The sequence below is a fragment of the Debaryomyces fabryi genome, assembly GCF_001447935.2.
Source record: "Debaryomyces fabryi strain CBS 789 chromosome Unknown contig00073, whole genome shotgun sequence".
NCBI lineage: Eukaryota > Fungi > Ascomycota > Pichiomycetes > Serinales > Debaryomycetaceae > Debaryomyces > Debaryomyces fabryi.
In genome coordinates, this window is record NW_015385499.1 from 1 (window position 1) to 13,480 (window position 13,480).

The following is a 13,480-nucleotide window of genomic DNA, read 5'->3' on the forward strand; positions in this document are numbered from 1 at the left end:
TTCTTTAAGACGTACTAAGCAATTATCGAATAAGGTTGACTTGTTACGACTACAAGATATAAAATTAAAGAAGGATTTTATATTAAAATATACTAAAAACAGAGATTTTGAAAACCAATTAATTCACAAACTTAATTTAAGCTTGGTATTGGTAGTCAGGGAATTGCTTCAAGTTTTGTTCTAACTTACCCTTCTTGGTTAAGAACTTAACGTAAGCACCATCGTCCTTAACTTCACCATTGTTCTTCTTAGCAAGGTATTCGTCTCTGTTAAGAGGAGTGAAACCCCATTTCTTAGAGATAATAATCTTTTGTTGACCTGGGAACTTGTATCTAGCTCTTCTCAAACCTTCAATAACGACATCCTTGTTAGAGTCCTTAGTTCTAGCGGACATAAGAATTTGACCAATGTCAACTCTGGCAGCTAAACCGTGTGGTTTACCCCAAGCACCTCTCATACCTTGTTGCAATCTATCAGCACCGGCACACGACAACATCTTGTTGATACGTAAGACGTGGAATGGGTGGACTCTGATTCTCAAGTGGAAAGAATCTCTACCGGAAATCTTGGTGATATATTTGTTAGCACAGATACGAGCGGCTTCTAAAGCTTCAGATGACAATTGTTCTAATTCGTTAGAAACTAAGTGAATACACAATGGGAATTCATCAACAGTAGCCTTCTTACGACCTAAATCGTAGATTCTGATCTTAGCGTCTGGGACAGCTCTGTTGTATCTACTCTTTGGGTATGGTTTGTTCTTACAGTATCTGTAACATCTAGCTGGTCTTCTAGCCATTTTGTCTAATAATTAGTTAGTAATCTAAGATTCACAAATAATCCTAATAACTGTATCAATTTTTACTATGAGGTCTTTTCCTTGCTTATATATCCATTCAATTTTTTTCACTTGATTTGTAATCATTTTTTTCCACACCTATAATTCTTTGCCAAGCACTTATTGCATTCCATTACTATCTGGTCTTCTCAGAAGATGCTCATCATGACCTTCATATGCTTATTGATACGTAGTCTTCGTTGTTTTTCATTTTAGACATACCTTATTTACTATAGTAGTGATCTTGTAATAAGGAATATAGAAATGTCCCGAAAAAATTCTCTTTTAGTAAGCTCCAGAGTAAGTCTCGCGCAGATTTTGGGTATTGTTACACAAAAACGCCTTTGGACCACAAAACTTTTCAATCCTGCTTATAGGGCTGGAATAGTATCACCTGATGTTTGTGACTGCTATTTGCAAATATGTGCTACTTCGATGAGAGCCGTTCTATATACCGGATAGTGGATAAGGGACCCAAACGTACACTCGGCCTAAAGAGGACTGGATTATATGCAGGAGATATAAAAAATTCAAGCTCATCTCAGAAGATTTATGTATGGTGAATCAAATGGTGGACAAGGTGGGTAGTGATAAATATAGTCAAAATGGGTAGATATAGTGTAAAAAGATATAAGACTAAAAGAAGAACCAGAGATCTTGATCTTATCTACAATGACTTATCGTCGAAGGATTCGATTATGAGGTTGAAAAATCAACCTCTTGACGAGACTAAGGCTGGGTTGGGACAATATTATTGTATTGAATGTGCCAAATATTTTGAAAACCAAGAGTCATTGGACCGTCATTCCAAGGGTAAGGTGCACAAGAGAAGGGCTAAGGATTTGAAACAGAGACCATACACCAATTTGGAATCGGAAGCTGCTTCGGGAGTGAACATGCTCAAATTCATGGAATCTGTAGAGAAATACAAGGCATTGGAGCAATTCAAGGAGCAGAATAAGCAGGAATTCGACGAGTTGAAGGACCAGAAGAAAGACACCTTGGATGCGATTATAACCGGGATTCCAAGCGAAGAAGCTGGCAAGGACGACAAGCCAATAGTACCCGAGGGCGAGGTCGAAATGTCCGACAATTGAGGCCTTTTGCCTATTTTGTATACTAGATTTTTGTTGCACATTTGCAAACATTCTTATGATTTCATTTCGTTTAAAGTGTGTTTACACGTTTATATTTACTGCAAGAGGTAGCTGCTTCACAGCATACAAGAGCCACATCATCAAGGAGATGCTGGTTCCAATATACGGCAATCATTTATGATTCTGCTTCTTTCGTTCTATTGTAGCCTCTAGATAGTTTCCTGGATCATACTTTTGTATGGGGTTCGATTTTGTGTAACTCTACTCGATATATCGACTGATAAGCTATTGTGGGCACTGATTACACAACCACATACATTGTCTATTATGAGAATAAAAATCAAGTCTCGAGCCGGATCTTCGGTGATAAGTTGTACAAGCGACCAAGTGCCGTTGAATGAGTTAGTCAAAGAAATCAAAACGGCGCTTAAGGATTCCATATCAGGAGATGCCGTTCTTAGCCTCAAGAACGGGTTTCCTCCAAATCCTATAGATATGTCGAGATTGGAGACACCAATTAAGGAACTAAATATCAAGAACGGAGATCAATTAATATTGGAAGATGAAGGTGAGTCTTCTTCGAATGATATGAAAGAATCGAAGCTGAATCAGGCGTCTGGTGTGCAACAGAGCAAAGTAAAATCTGACCCTAATATTCCATCCGTTTATATTGAATCATTAGATAAGTATCTTATCCTTCGGAATATACCTGATGATAATTCCTGTATGTTCAATTCAATTTCATACGGTCTTTTTGGATATAATTCGTTTGAACGGGATGGTATTTCGCCACCAAGTAACTTAAGATCTATTATCAGCAGTACAATCCAGGACAATCAAGATACATACAGCGAGGTTGTTCTTGGGAGACCTATAGATAAATATTGCCAATGGATACTCAAGAAGGATTCGTGGGGTGGTGCTATTGAATTGGGTATATTAGCAGAGTGGTTCAAGATCAGAATCGATTGCCTTGACATAGAGCTGGGGAAATTCATAAAGTTTGAAAACGAAGCAGACAAACCAGACAAGTTTATGGTATTGATATACCTGGGTATTCATTACGACATTTTGTCTTTGAACGTTAACTTATCAACATTAAATCAGGATAAGCAAACTGATACGTGCGTTTGGCCCATAGATTCAATGACAGAAGAATTCGTGCTTGACTATTCTTTAAAATTGTGCCATTATTTACAAACCCAAAACTATTCTACGAATACAACCACTTTCAGAATTAGATGCTTAGATTGTTACAAGATATTGGTGGGGGAAATGGGAGCTTCGAAGCACGCAAATGAAACTGGACATTATAACTTTGGCGAAGTCAAATAACTCTCAAAACGTATATATAATAATGAATACATCTCAGTAAGCATTGCCCACTTCTTTCTCTACGTGTATGATAATGTAGGCATCGATGGTTAAGTATCATAGACGCACGTGACGTCTTCTTAAATAATTTGTCGAGTATCAGCAAATCGATTTTTTTATGGACAATTAATGCCAAAATTATTTGACATATAGGGTTTGATTAACGTTTCAGTTGAATACCAATTCATATTTCTTGTTAATATTATTAAGAGGAAGCTATAGATATGTCAGCAACTACTCAGTTTTTCTGTATGTTTTTTCTTTGATATTCTTTTTGAGAGAAGTATCTTACGTGGAAGTCTATTTCTTCATGGTGGAGCTTGCTTTTGGAAGAATCGCCACATTTAGCGTAATATCTTATTACTTTGGCCATTCCAGCTCAATTACTAACTATAACCAGGTCGTCAACCTAAATCTATTGATTTGATACAGGATTACGAAGAAATCACAACATTTCCAAAACCAACTGCTGAATGCCGTTCTGCTTTATATTCAAGTAATGGAGAATATTTTGCTTATACTCAGCCAAATGAGGTCGTAGTGGTCAAGACAACCAAGGAGGCACCATTACAAACTAAGATCGATTTACCAGAAGTGTTTGATTTACATTTTTCTCCAAATGGTACTTACTTGTGCTTGTGGTGTAAACCAATTTTGCAGGATAAGGAAAGTGGAGTATGGAACAAAAACGTGAAAGTTTTCAATATTAATTCTAATAGCATTATTAGTGAATGGTCAAATAAACATCAAGCTGGATGGAAACCGCAATTCACACAAGATGAAAAGCTCTTTGCTAAAAATGTCAATAACAAGGAACTTCACTTTTTTGACGTCACGAATTCTAGTAATGAACAAATTAATATCAATCAACCTACCTATAAGTACAAGCTTAGTGATCCTAAGGCCACTTTCCAAAGCTTTCAAATGAGTCCAGGTTTAAATCCATCCATTGCAATTTTTATTCCAGAAAAGAATGGTAAGCCAGCAAGCGTCGTGATTTACAATGTACCAAATTTCAATCAACCAATTTGTCTGAAAAATTTTTTTAAAGCTGAAAGATGTCAATTAAAGTGGAACTCGATTGGTACAGCATTATTAGCATTAGCATCTACAGATCACGACACCACCAACAAATCTTACTATGGTGAAACCAACCTTTATTTATTAGGGATTGCAGGATCTTATGATTCAAGGATTGACTTGAAAAGAACTGGTCCTATCCATGATATTACTTGGTCTCCTTCTGCAAGAGAATTTGCCGTTGTCTATGGTTATATGCCAGCTGATACAACATTTTTTGATGCCAGAGGTAATGCCATCTTTTCATTACCTACTGCACCAAGAAACACTATATTATATTCTCCACATGCCAGATACGTATTAGTAGCCGGTTTCGGTAACTTGCAAGGTACTGTTGATGTTTATGACCGCCAAAATAAGTTTTCAAAAGTAACTACTTTCGAAGCTGCAAATACTTCGGTATGTGAATGGTCACCATGTGGAAGATACATATTGACAGCTACGACATCGCCAAGATTGAGGGTTGATAATGGGTGCAAGGTTTGGCATGCAAGCGGTAAATTGGTTTATTTGAAGGAATACCAAGAATTGTATTCGATCACTTGGAAACCTCAAAGCTTGGATAAGTTTCCTCCATTAAGAAACTTAGAAGATGCGCCAGCCGCTCACGAATCGACTAAGGAATACTTGGCAAAGAAGCAGGCAAATGATTTGAATGCTGCCAAAAAGCCTAGTGGAGCATACCGTCCTCCTCACGCCAGAAATTCAGGTAGCAGTGCAAGAACGTCATTATATCAAAAAGAATTACAATCAAGTAGCTCACTCTCTGGATCCAACGGCAACGGAGCTAGAACTAGAGTAGTTCCAGGTGCTGCTCCAGTGGATAACACTCCTAAGGAAAGCAAGAGTGCCGCTAAAAACAGGAAGAAGAGAGAAGCTAAAAAACAGCAACAAGAAGAAGAAAAACCGGCTGCATCACCAGCTAACAGTGTTGAAAGTATTAAAAAGGAAAATGACAATTCTGGAAGCGGTGTTATTGGTGGTGTTAGCTCGTTGGAAGAGAAGAAAATCAGATCGTTGTTAAAAAAATTGAGAGCTATAGAAACATTAAAAATGAAGCAGGCCAATGGTGAAACCTTGGAAGACACCCAGGTGTCTAAAATCAAAAAGGAGGACGACATTAGAAAAGAATTACATCTGTTAGGATGGTCTGATTAGGTCGTCTATACCCCTATTACTACTTCTACCGTCAGAATAAGTTGTTCCCTAATGGGGTGCTACTGATATGTACGGTGTAGTACCTAAATAGTCCACTGTATAGAAATAAACTTTTTTTGCACCTTCCTCAGTTCGTCTCTCCCAAAGAAATTACTCAATTAGGAGTACTAATTGACAACATCATTCCCAGACTTCTTCACAGACGTACTGCAAACGCGATTCGTGATTGTTCAAGAATCGCGTTTCGCATTGAAATGAAGCGTAGAATCTAGATTTCATGTCGCCTGCAACGTTGACGCATTTAATCTTTTTTTCGTTTCGTTATACTTGTGTTATACGTCGCTTTTCACTTGTTGGATGTCATCGTTTGTTTGGTGTCAAGTCGCATGTGCTTGAAATGGCATCAATTGCCTGATCTCAAAGCCCTCTAGTGTTAACGATTTCAAGATTCTTTGGATCTGTGCTAGCATCTATCTGGCTTATTCAACATGGGCGCGAAAATTCATCCTTGTCAAAATGAACTCTGTCCATTTCGAACTAAATATCCTACATCCTTGCACCAAAACACTTCCATACACCAAATATTAACGGATATCCTCCTTGCTGATTCGTGTCCTAGTCTAAACACGACCACGCCTGAGCCCAACATTACCCGGCAGAAATCTTATTGTTATGCTCACCGTTATGTAGCCCGCAACAGGTACCCTACCCTTTCTATTGCTCTTTTATTGCTATTTGTGGTCTTTTCCGTACATGAGCATACTATTCTCCGTAACGACCGCATGTCGTAGGTCTTCCCGTGTTCATATCCATCGCCAGTGCCCGATTGTCAATATACAGTTTGAGTAGCACACGAGCGCTCGAGCAACCGCTAAAATAGCTAGACTTATATTTGACTCTCTACACTGGCATTGCCGAAACCTTGTTAGGCTCCAAAATTACTTAGACCAGTTTCTACAAGTTTCCTTTCATAACTTGTGTATCAGTCTCTTATCTCTATTTCACGGATCAAAGTTAACCAGCTCACGTGTGCATGCGCCCGCCGCAAACTAGCCACTGTACTTTAATTAACCACTCACCGGTCTTTGTATTACCAATCACCTTTGTGGCACGGATATTTATAGATACATTTATTGCGCCTCTTCCTTCCACCATGCAGATTTCGCTGTTCCTGTCGCACTTAATGTGTGCACTATATACACGTATTGGTCGGTTCAGTTGGGCGACGCGATTTCGCCAATTTTAGGTGTCCCTGTAATAAAGGAAAAACGGGCAGCGAAAAAACATATGCGGTCTCGTGATCCAGAGGTACAATACTTCAGAAGGATATATCCCGTTTTTTTTTAATTCTATATAGTTATTCTACTTCAGACTTTCGTTTTTTTAAACATTCTTGTTATTTTTAATCTATCGTTACTATCGATTTATCGAGTGTTGTATTGAAATACATTATTCACTGTATGTTAACTTTTTCTAGGAGAATTGGAGATAGATGAAATATGATTTGATTCGGGGTGATTTGGTACCGGTTACGTGTGTCTTTTTTTAATGGAAGGTTGAGAGGTCGCCATAAGACCTTTGATGAGCAGTACATGGTTAATGTAATTGGTAGAGCTTTGATCTAGGACAGCGACGGCAATGATCCAATTAGCCGCCATAGAAGGAGTACACAGCCATAGCAAATCAGGGGAACTTTTATGCTGAAAAGATGGAAAAAAGGTTCCACAAGAGTTTTCAGACAAGACTAGAGGATGCATAGAGACTGAGAATAAACGTAGACTTTAATTTGAAAGTGTTAGAGTGGTCTTATCGAAGCAGATCATTCTACGCCTTAAAAATGAGAGTCGCACTGTATTAGATCAGCCTAATTAGGGAGTCTCGGTTTGAACCTCGAATTTTTTAAAAAGGTAATTAAAAAGAAAAAAAAGTTTTCCGGTCCCGATTTGATGAAATTGTTTCCTGTTCGAATTATTATTTCGCAGAGAAACTATCCATATCCATCTATCTATTTATATAAACCCACGCATTTGGTTAATTTTTAAATTGATTGTTTTACTAACAGTAGTTTAGATGTCGTATAACGATAATAATCATAATCATTATGATCCGAATCAACATGCGGCTGCTGGTGATGAAGGTTATTACCAGCAACAACCGTATGATGATTTGAATCAACCTCAACAAGATTACTATGATCCAAACGTTCAGTACCAACAGCAACCGTACGACATGGACGGGTATCAGGATCAATTTACCGGAGGTCAGCAGCTTCCTGGTCAACCAATCGGTGGCTACAGCGCAGACCCTGAAGCTTTTTCTGACTTCAGCTACGGTGGACAAACTCCTGGTACTCCTGGGTACGATCAATATGGTACACAATACACCCCATCTCAAATGAGTTATGGTGGTCCAAGATCATCCGGTGCCTCTACCCCTATTTACGGTGGTGGTATGGGTAATTACGATCCAACCCAGTTTCAAATGTCTTCTAGCTTGCCATATCCAGCTTGGTCTGCTGATCCACAGGCTCCTATCAAGATCGAACACGTTGAAGATATCTTTATTGACTTGGCCAATAAATTCGGGTTTCAAAGAGATTCTATGAGAAATATGTTCGATTACTTCATGACATTGTTGGACTCTAGATCTTCAAGAATGTCTCCAGCTCAGGCTTTGTTAAGTTTACATGCTGACTATATTGGTGGTGATAATGCCAATTACAAAAAGTGGTTTTTCGCGTCCCAACAGGATTTAGATGACTCCATCGGTTTTAGCAATATGACTTTAGGTAAAGTTGGTAAGAGAGCTAGAAAGGCATCTAAAAAATCCAAGAAGGCTAGAAAAGCTGTAGAAGAGCATGGACAAGATATGGATGCATTAGCAAATGAATTGGAAGGCGATTATTCATTGGATGCTGCAGACATCAGATGGAGAGCTAAGATGAACGCTTTATCTCCAGAAGAAAGAGTCAGGGATATTGCCTTATACTTGTTGTTATGGGGTGAAGCTAACCAAGTTCGTTTTACACCAGAAACTATTTGTTACATCTATAAGACTGCTTACGATTATTTGTTGTCTCCACAATGTCAACAAAGACAAGAACCAGTACCAGAAGGTGATTACTTGAACCGTGTTATTACACCTTTGTACAGATTCATCAGATCTCAAGTTTATGAAATTTATGAAGGCAGATTTGTTAAACGTGAAAAGGACCACAATAAGGTCATTGGTTATGATGATGTCAATCAATTATTTTGGTACCCAGAAGGTATTTCTAGAATTATGTGCGAAGATGGTTCTAGATTGGTTGATGTTCCTCAAGAAGAGCGTTATTTAAAGCTTGGAGAGGTTGAATGGTCAAACGTTTTCTTCAAGACCTATAAAGAAATCAGAACTTGGTTACATTTTGTCACTAATTTCAATAGAATTTGGGTTATTCATGGTACTGTTTACTGGATGTATACTGCCTATAATTCTCCAACTTTATATACGAAGAATTATGTTCAGACTTTGAACAATCAACCTACTGCATCCTCTAGATGGGCATCTGCTGCCATCGGTGGTGTTCTTGCTTCATTTATTCAAATTATGGCTACTCTTTGCGAATGGTTATTTGTCCCAAGAGAATGGGCAGGTGCTCAACATTTAACTCGTCGTTTAGTCTTCTTGATACTTATTTTCCTTGTTAATTTGGTTCCAGTTGTGTTTGTTTTCTATTACGCTGGTTTACAAACTGTGTCTAAGGCTGCTCATGCCGTATCTATCGTTGGTTTCTTTATCGCTATTGCCACGTTAATTTTCTTTGCTATTATGCCATTGGGTGGTTTGTTTACGTCCTACATGAACAAAAGATCAAGAAAATATTTAGCCTCTCAAACTTTCACTGCTAACTTCAATAAATTGAGAGGTTTAGATATGTGGATGTCTTATTTGTTGTGGGTTTGTGTCTTTGCTGCAAAGTTTTCGGAATCTTATTTCTTCTTAACTTTGTCCATCAGAGATCCGATCAGAATTTTATCCACTACTAATATGAGATGTACAGGTGAAGTTTGGTTCGGTAATCAAGTGTGTAAACACCAAGCTAAAATTGTTTTGGGTTTGATTTATGCAGTTGATTTGTTATTGTTCTTCTTAGATACCTACATGTGGTGGATTATTTGTAACTGTATTTTCTCCGTTGGTCGTTCATTCTATTTGGGTATCTCCATTTTGACCCCATGGAGAAATATTTTCACAAGATTGCCTAAAAGAATTTACTCTAAGATTTTAGCTACCACTGAAATGGAAATCAAGTATAAACCAAAGGTTTTAATTTCTCAGATTTGGAATGCTATTGTTATTTCCATGTACAGAGAACATTTATTAGCTATTGATCATGTCCAAAAGTTGTTATATCACCAAGTTCCTTCCGAAGTCGAAGGAAAACGTACTTTGAGAGCTCCAACTTTCTTCGTATCGCAGGATGATAATAATTTTGACACTGAATTTTTCCCAAGAAACTCCGAAGCTGAAAGACGTATTTCTTTCTTTGCTCAGTCATTGGCCACCCCAATATTGGAACCATTGCCAGTTGATAATATGCCGACTTTTACTGTTTTCACTCCTCATTATTCTGAAAAGATCTTATTGTCTTTGAGAGAAATCATCAGAGAAGACGATCAATTTTCAAGAGTTACCTTGTTGGAATATTTGAAACAATTACACCCTGTTGAATGGGAATGCTTCGTTAAGGACACTAAAATTTTAGCTGAAGAAACTGCTGCTTATGAGAATGGGGATGATCCAGAAAAATTATCTGAAGATGGATTAAAATCTAAAATTGACGATTTACCATTTTACTGTATCGGTTTCAAGTCTGCTGCACCTGAATATACTTTGAGAACTCGTATTTGGGCATCTTTGAGATCTCAAACATTATACCGTACTGTTTCTGGTTTCATGAATTATGCTAGAGCTATTAAATTATTGTACCGTGTCGAAAATCCCGAACTAGTGCAATATTTTGGTGGTGATCCAGAAGGTTTAGAGTTGGCATTGGAAAAGATGGCAAGAAGAAAATTCAGATTTATCGTTTCTATGCAAAGATTGACTAAGTTTAAAGACGATGAAATGGAAAATGCCGAATTTTTATTGAGAGCTTACCCAGATTTACAAATTGCCTACTTGGATGAAGAACCTGCTTTGAACGAAAACGAAGAGCCAAGAGTATACTCTGCTTTGATTGATGGTCATTGTGAGATGTTAGAAAATGGTAGACGTCGTCCTAAGTTCAGAATCCAGTTATCTGGTAACCCAATTTTAGGTGATGGTAAATCTGATAATCAAAATCATGCGCTTGTTTTCCACCGTGGTGAATATATTCAATTGATTGATGCTAATCAAGATAACTATTTGGAAGAATGTTTGAAGATTAGATCAGTGTTATCCGAATTCGAAGAATTGAATGTGGAACATGTTAACCCATATGCACCAAACTTGAAGAGTGATGATCTTCGTGAAGAATCAGCTCCAGTCGCTATTTTGGGTGCTCGTGAATATATTTTCTCCGAAAACTCGGGTGTTTTGGGTGATGTCGCTGCTGGTAAAGAACAGACATTCGGTACATTGTTCGCAAGAACTTTAGCTCAAATTGGTGGTAAGTTACATTATGGTCATCCAGATTTCTTGAATGCAACATTTATGTTTACAAGAGGTGGTGTTGCTAAGGCACAAAAAGGATTACATTTGAACGAAGATATCTATGCCGGTATGAATGCTATCTTAAGAGGTGGTAGAATCAAACATTGTGAATACTACCAATGTGGTAAAGGTAGAGATATGGGTTTTGGTTCTATTTTGAATTTCACTACTAAGATTGGTGCTGGTATGGGTGAACAAATGTTGTCTCGTGAATACTATTATTTATCTACGCAATTGCCATTAGATCGTTTCTTGTCTTTCTACTATGGTCATCCAGGTTTCCACATTAACAATATGTTCATTCAATTATCTTTGCAAGTATTCATGTTGGTGTTAGCTAATTTGAACGCTTTGGCCCACGAATCTATCTTCTGTTCATACGATAAGAATAAGCCAGTTAAAGATATTTTGTATCCATATGGTTGTTACAATTTTGCTCCTGCTGTTGATTGGATTAGACGTTATACTTTGTCTATTTTCATTGTTTTCTTCATTTCTTTTATTCCTTTAATTGTCCAAGAGTTGATTGAAAGAGGTGTCTGGAAAGCTGCCCAAAGATTTGTTCGCCATTTCGTTTCATTGTCTCCAATGTTCGAAGTGTTCGTGGCTCAAATTTATTCTTCATCATTATTCACTGACTTAACCGTTGGTGGTGCGAGATATATTTCCACTGGTAGAGGTTTTGCTACTTCACGTATTCCATTCTCAATTTTGTACTCACGTTTTGCTGATTCATCGATTTACTTAGGTGCAAGGTCTATGTTGATTATTGTGTTCGGTTCCGTCTCACATTGGCAAGCACCATTGTTATGGTTTTGGGCATCTTTGTCTTCTTTGATGTTCTCACCATTTATTTTCAATCCACATCAGTTTGCATGGGAAGATTTCTTCATTGATTACCGTGATTTCATTAGATGGTTATCTCGTGGTAACACCAAATGGCACAGAAACTCTTGGATTGGATATGTTCGTCTTTCGAGATCGCGTATTACCGGTTTCAAGCGTAAGTTAATTGGTGATGCTTCTGAGAAGAGCGCAGGTGATGCTACTAGGGCACATAGATCGAATGTTTTCTTCGCTGATTTCTTGCCATGCTTGATCTACACTGCAGGATTGTACGTTGCTTATATTTTTATTAATGCCCAAACAGGTGTTTATGATAATCCACAAGAAGTCAATTCTACCTTAAGACTTGTTATCTGTGCTTTAGCTCCTGTTGTCATTGATCTTGGGTGCTTGGCTGTTTGTCTTGGTATGGCTTGTTGTGCTGGTCCATTATTAGGTATGTGCTGTAAGAAGACTGGTGCCGTTATCGCTGGTATTGCACACGGTGTAGCAGTTATTGTCAATTTAATTTTCTTTGTTGTTATGTGGGTTTTGGAAGGTTTCGTCTTCGCAAGAATGTTGTTAGGTGTTATTACCATGATCTATATTCAAAGATTATTATTCAAATTCTTAACCTTATGTTTCTTGACAAGAGAATTTAAGAATGACAAAGCTAATACGGCTTTCTGGACTGGTAAGTGGTACGGCTCTGGCTTGGGTTATATGGCTTGGACTCAACCAGCTCGTGAATTCTGCGCTAAAACTATTGAAATGTCTGAATTCGCTGGTGATTTCATCTTAGCTCATGTTATCTTATTCTGTCAATTACCTATCTTGTGTATTCCATTGATTGATAGATGGCATTCAACTATGTTGTTCTGGTTAAAGCCTTCCAGATTAATCAGGCCTCCAATTTATTCGTTAAAGCAGGCTAGATTGAGAAAGAGAATGGTTAGAAAGTACTGTACTTTATATTTTGCTGTCTTAATTTTGTTTGTTATTATTATTGCTGGTCCAGCTGTTGGTTCATCTTCGGCTCCAGATGATCTTGGACAAAAGTTGACAGGTATTGCTCAAGGTTTGTTCCAACCAAGACATAAGGACAACAACGATACAGGTAAAAAGAATAAGTACTCAGATACTACATACACCTTCTACAGTTTTACACCATCGAACCAGAAGACTTTTACAACCAAGGCTTAGTGGATCATCAAAAATCTTCGATAAGCGAAGATGTCTTTCTTTTATTTTACTTTTTTTGACGAATTAATAAGAGACTTGAGGATGATTTTATTTATGAAAATATAATCTAATCATCACAGTTTGTATTTATTAACTCATGCCATTGTGTGTACCTATACATTTATATACTTTTATTTGTTTTTATAATTGTTCTATTAAATTTAAGGATTATTTTATGATTTTCACC

At 37.6% G+C, this 13,480-nt stretch overlaps 5 protein-coding genes across 5 annotated transcripts; 4 read left to right on the forward strand and 1 right to left on the reverse strand.

Annotated features, from left to right (window-relative positions):
• Positions 1 to 136: 136 nt before the first annotated feature.
• Positions 137 to 799, reverse strand: RPL10 (60S ribosomal protein uL16; the record flags this gene model as incomplete). Its single annotated transcript, XM_015612231.1, has 1 exon — positions 137 to 799. The coding sequence occupies one exon, from the start codon at positions 797 to 799 to the stop codon at positions 137 to 139; it is 663 nt and encodes a 220-aa protein (XP_015466913.1).
• A 644-nt stretch (positions 800 to 1,443) lies between these two features.
• Positions 1,444 to 1,935, forward strand: AC631_03403 (uncharacterized protein; the record flags this gene model as incomplete). Its single annotated transcript, XM_015612232.1, has 1 exon — positions 1,444 to 1,935. One exon carries the CDS (start codon positions 1,444 to 1,446, stop codon positions 1,933 to 1,935), a length of 492 nt encoding a protein of 163 aa, XP_015466914.1.
• Positions 1,936 to 2,262: 327 nt separating this feature from the next.
• AC631_03404 (ubiquitin-specific protease) lies at positions 2,263 to 3,270 on the forward strand (the record flags this gene model as incomplete). The annotated part of the gene is made up of 1 exon (XM_015612233.1): positions 2,263 to 3,270. The coding sequence occupies one exon, from the start codon at positions 2,263 to 2,265 to the stop codon at positions 3,268 to 3,270; it is 1,008 nt and encodes a 335-aa protein (XP_015466915.1).
• Positions 3,271 to 4,233: 963 nt separating this feature from the next.
• Positions 4,234 to 5,547, forward strand: AC631_03405 (uncharacterized protein; the record flags this gene model as incomplete). The annotated part of the gene is made up of 1 exon (XM_015612234.1): positions 4,234 to 5,547. One exon carries the CDS (start codon positions 4,234 to 4,236, stop codon positions 5,545 to 5,547), a length of 1,314 nt encoding a protein of 437 aa, XP_015466916.1.
• Positions 5,548 to 7,617: 2,070 nt separating this feature from the next.
• GSC1 (1,3-beta-glucan synthase) lies at positions 7,618 to 13,254 on the forward strand (the record flags this gene model as incomplete). Its single annotated transcript, XM_015612235.1, has 1 exon — positions 7,618 to 13,254. One exon carries the CDS (start codon positions 7,618 to 7,620, stop codon positions 13,252 to 13,254), a length of 5,637 nt encoding a protein of 1,878 aa, XP_015466917.1.
• Between the last annotated feature and the right edge of the window lie 226 nt (positions 13,255 to 13,480).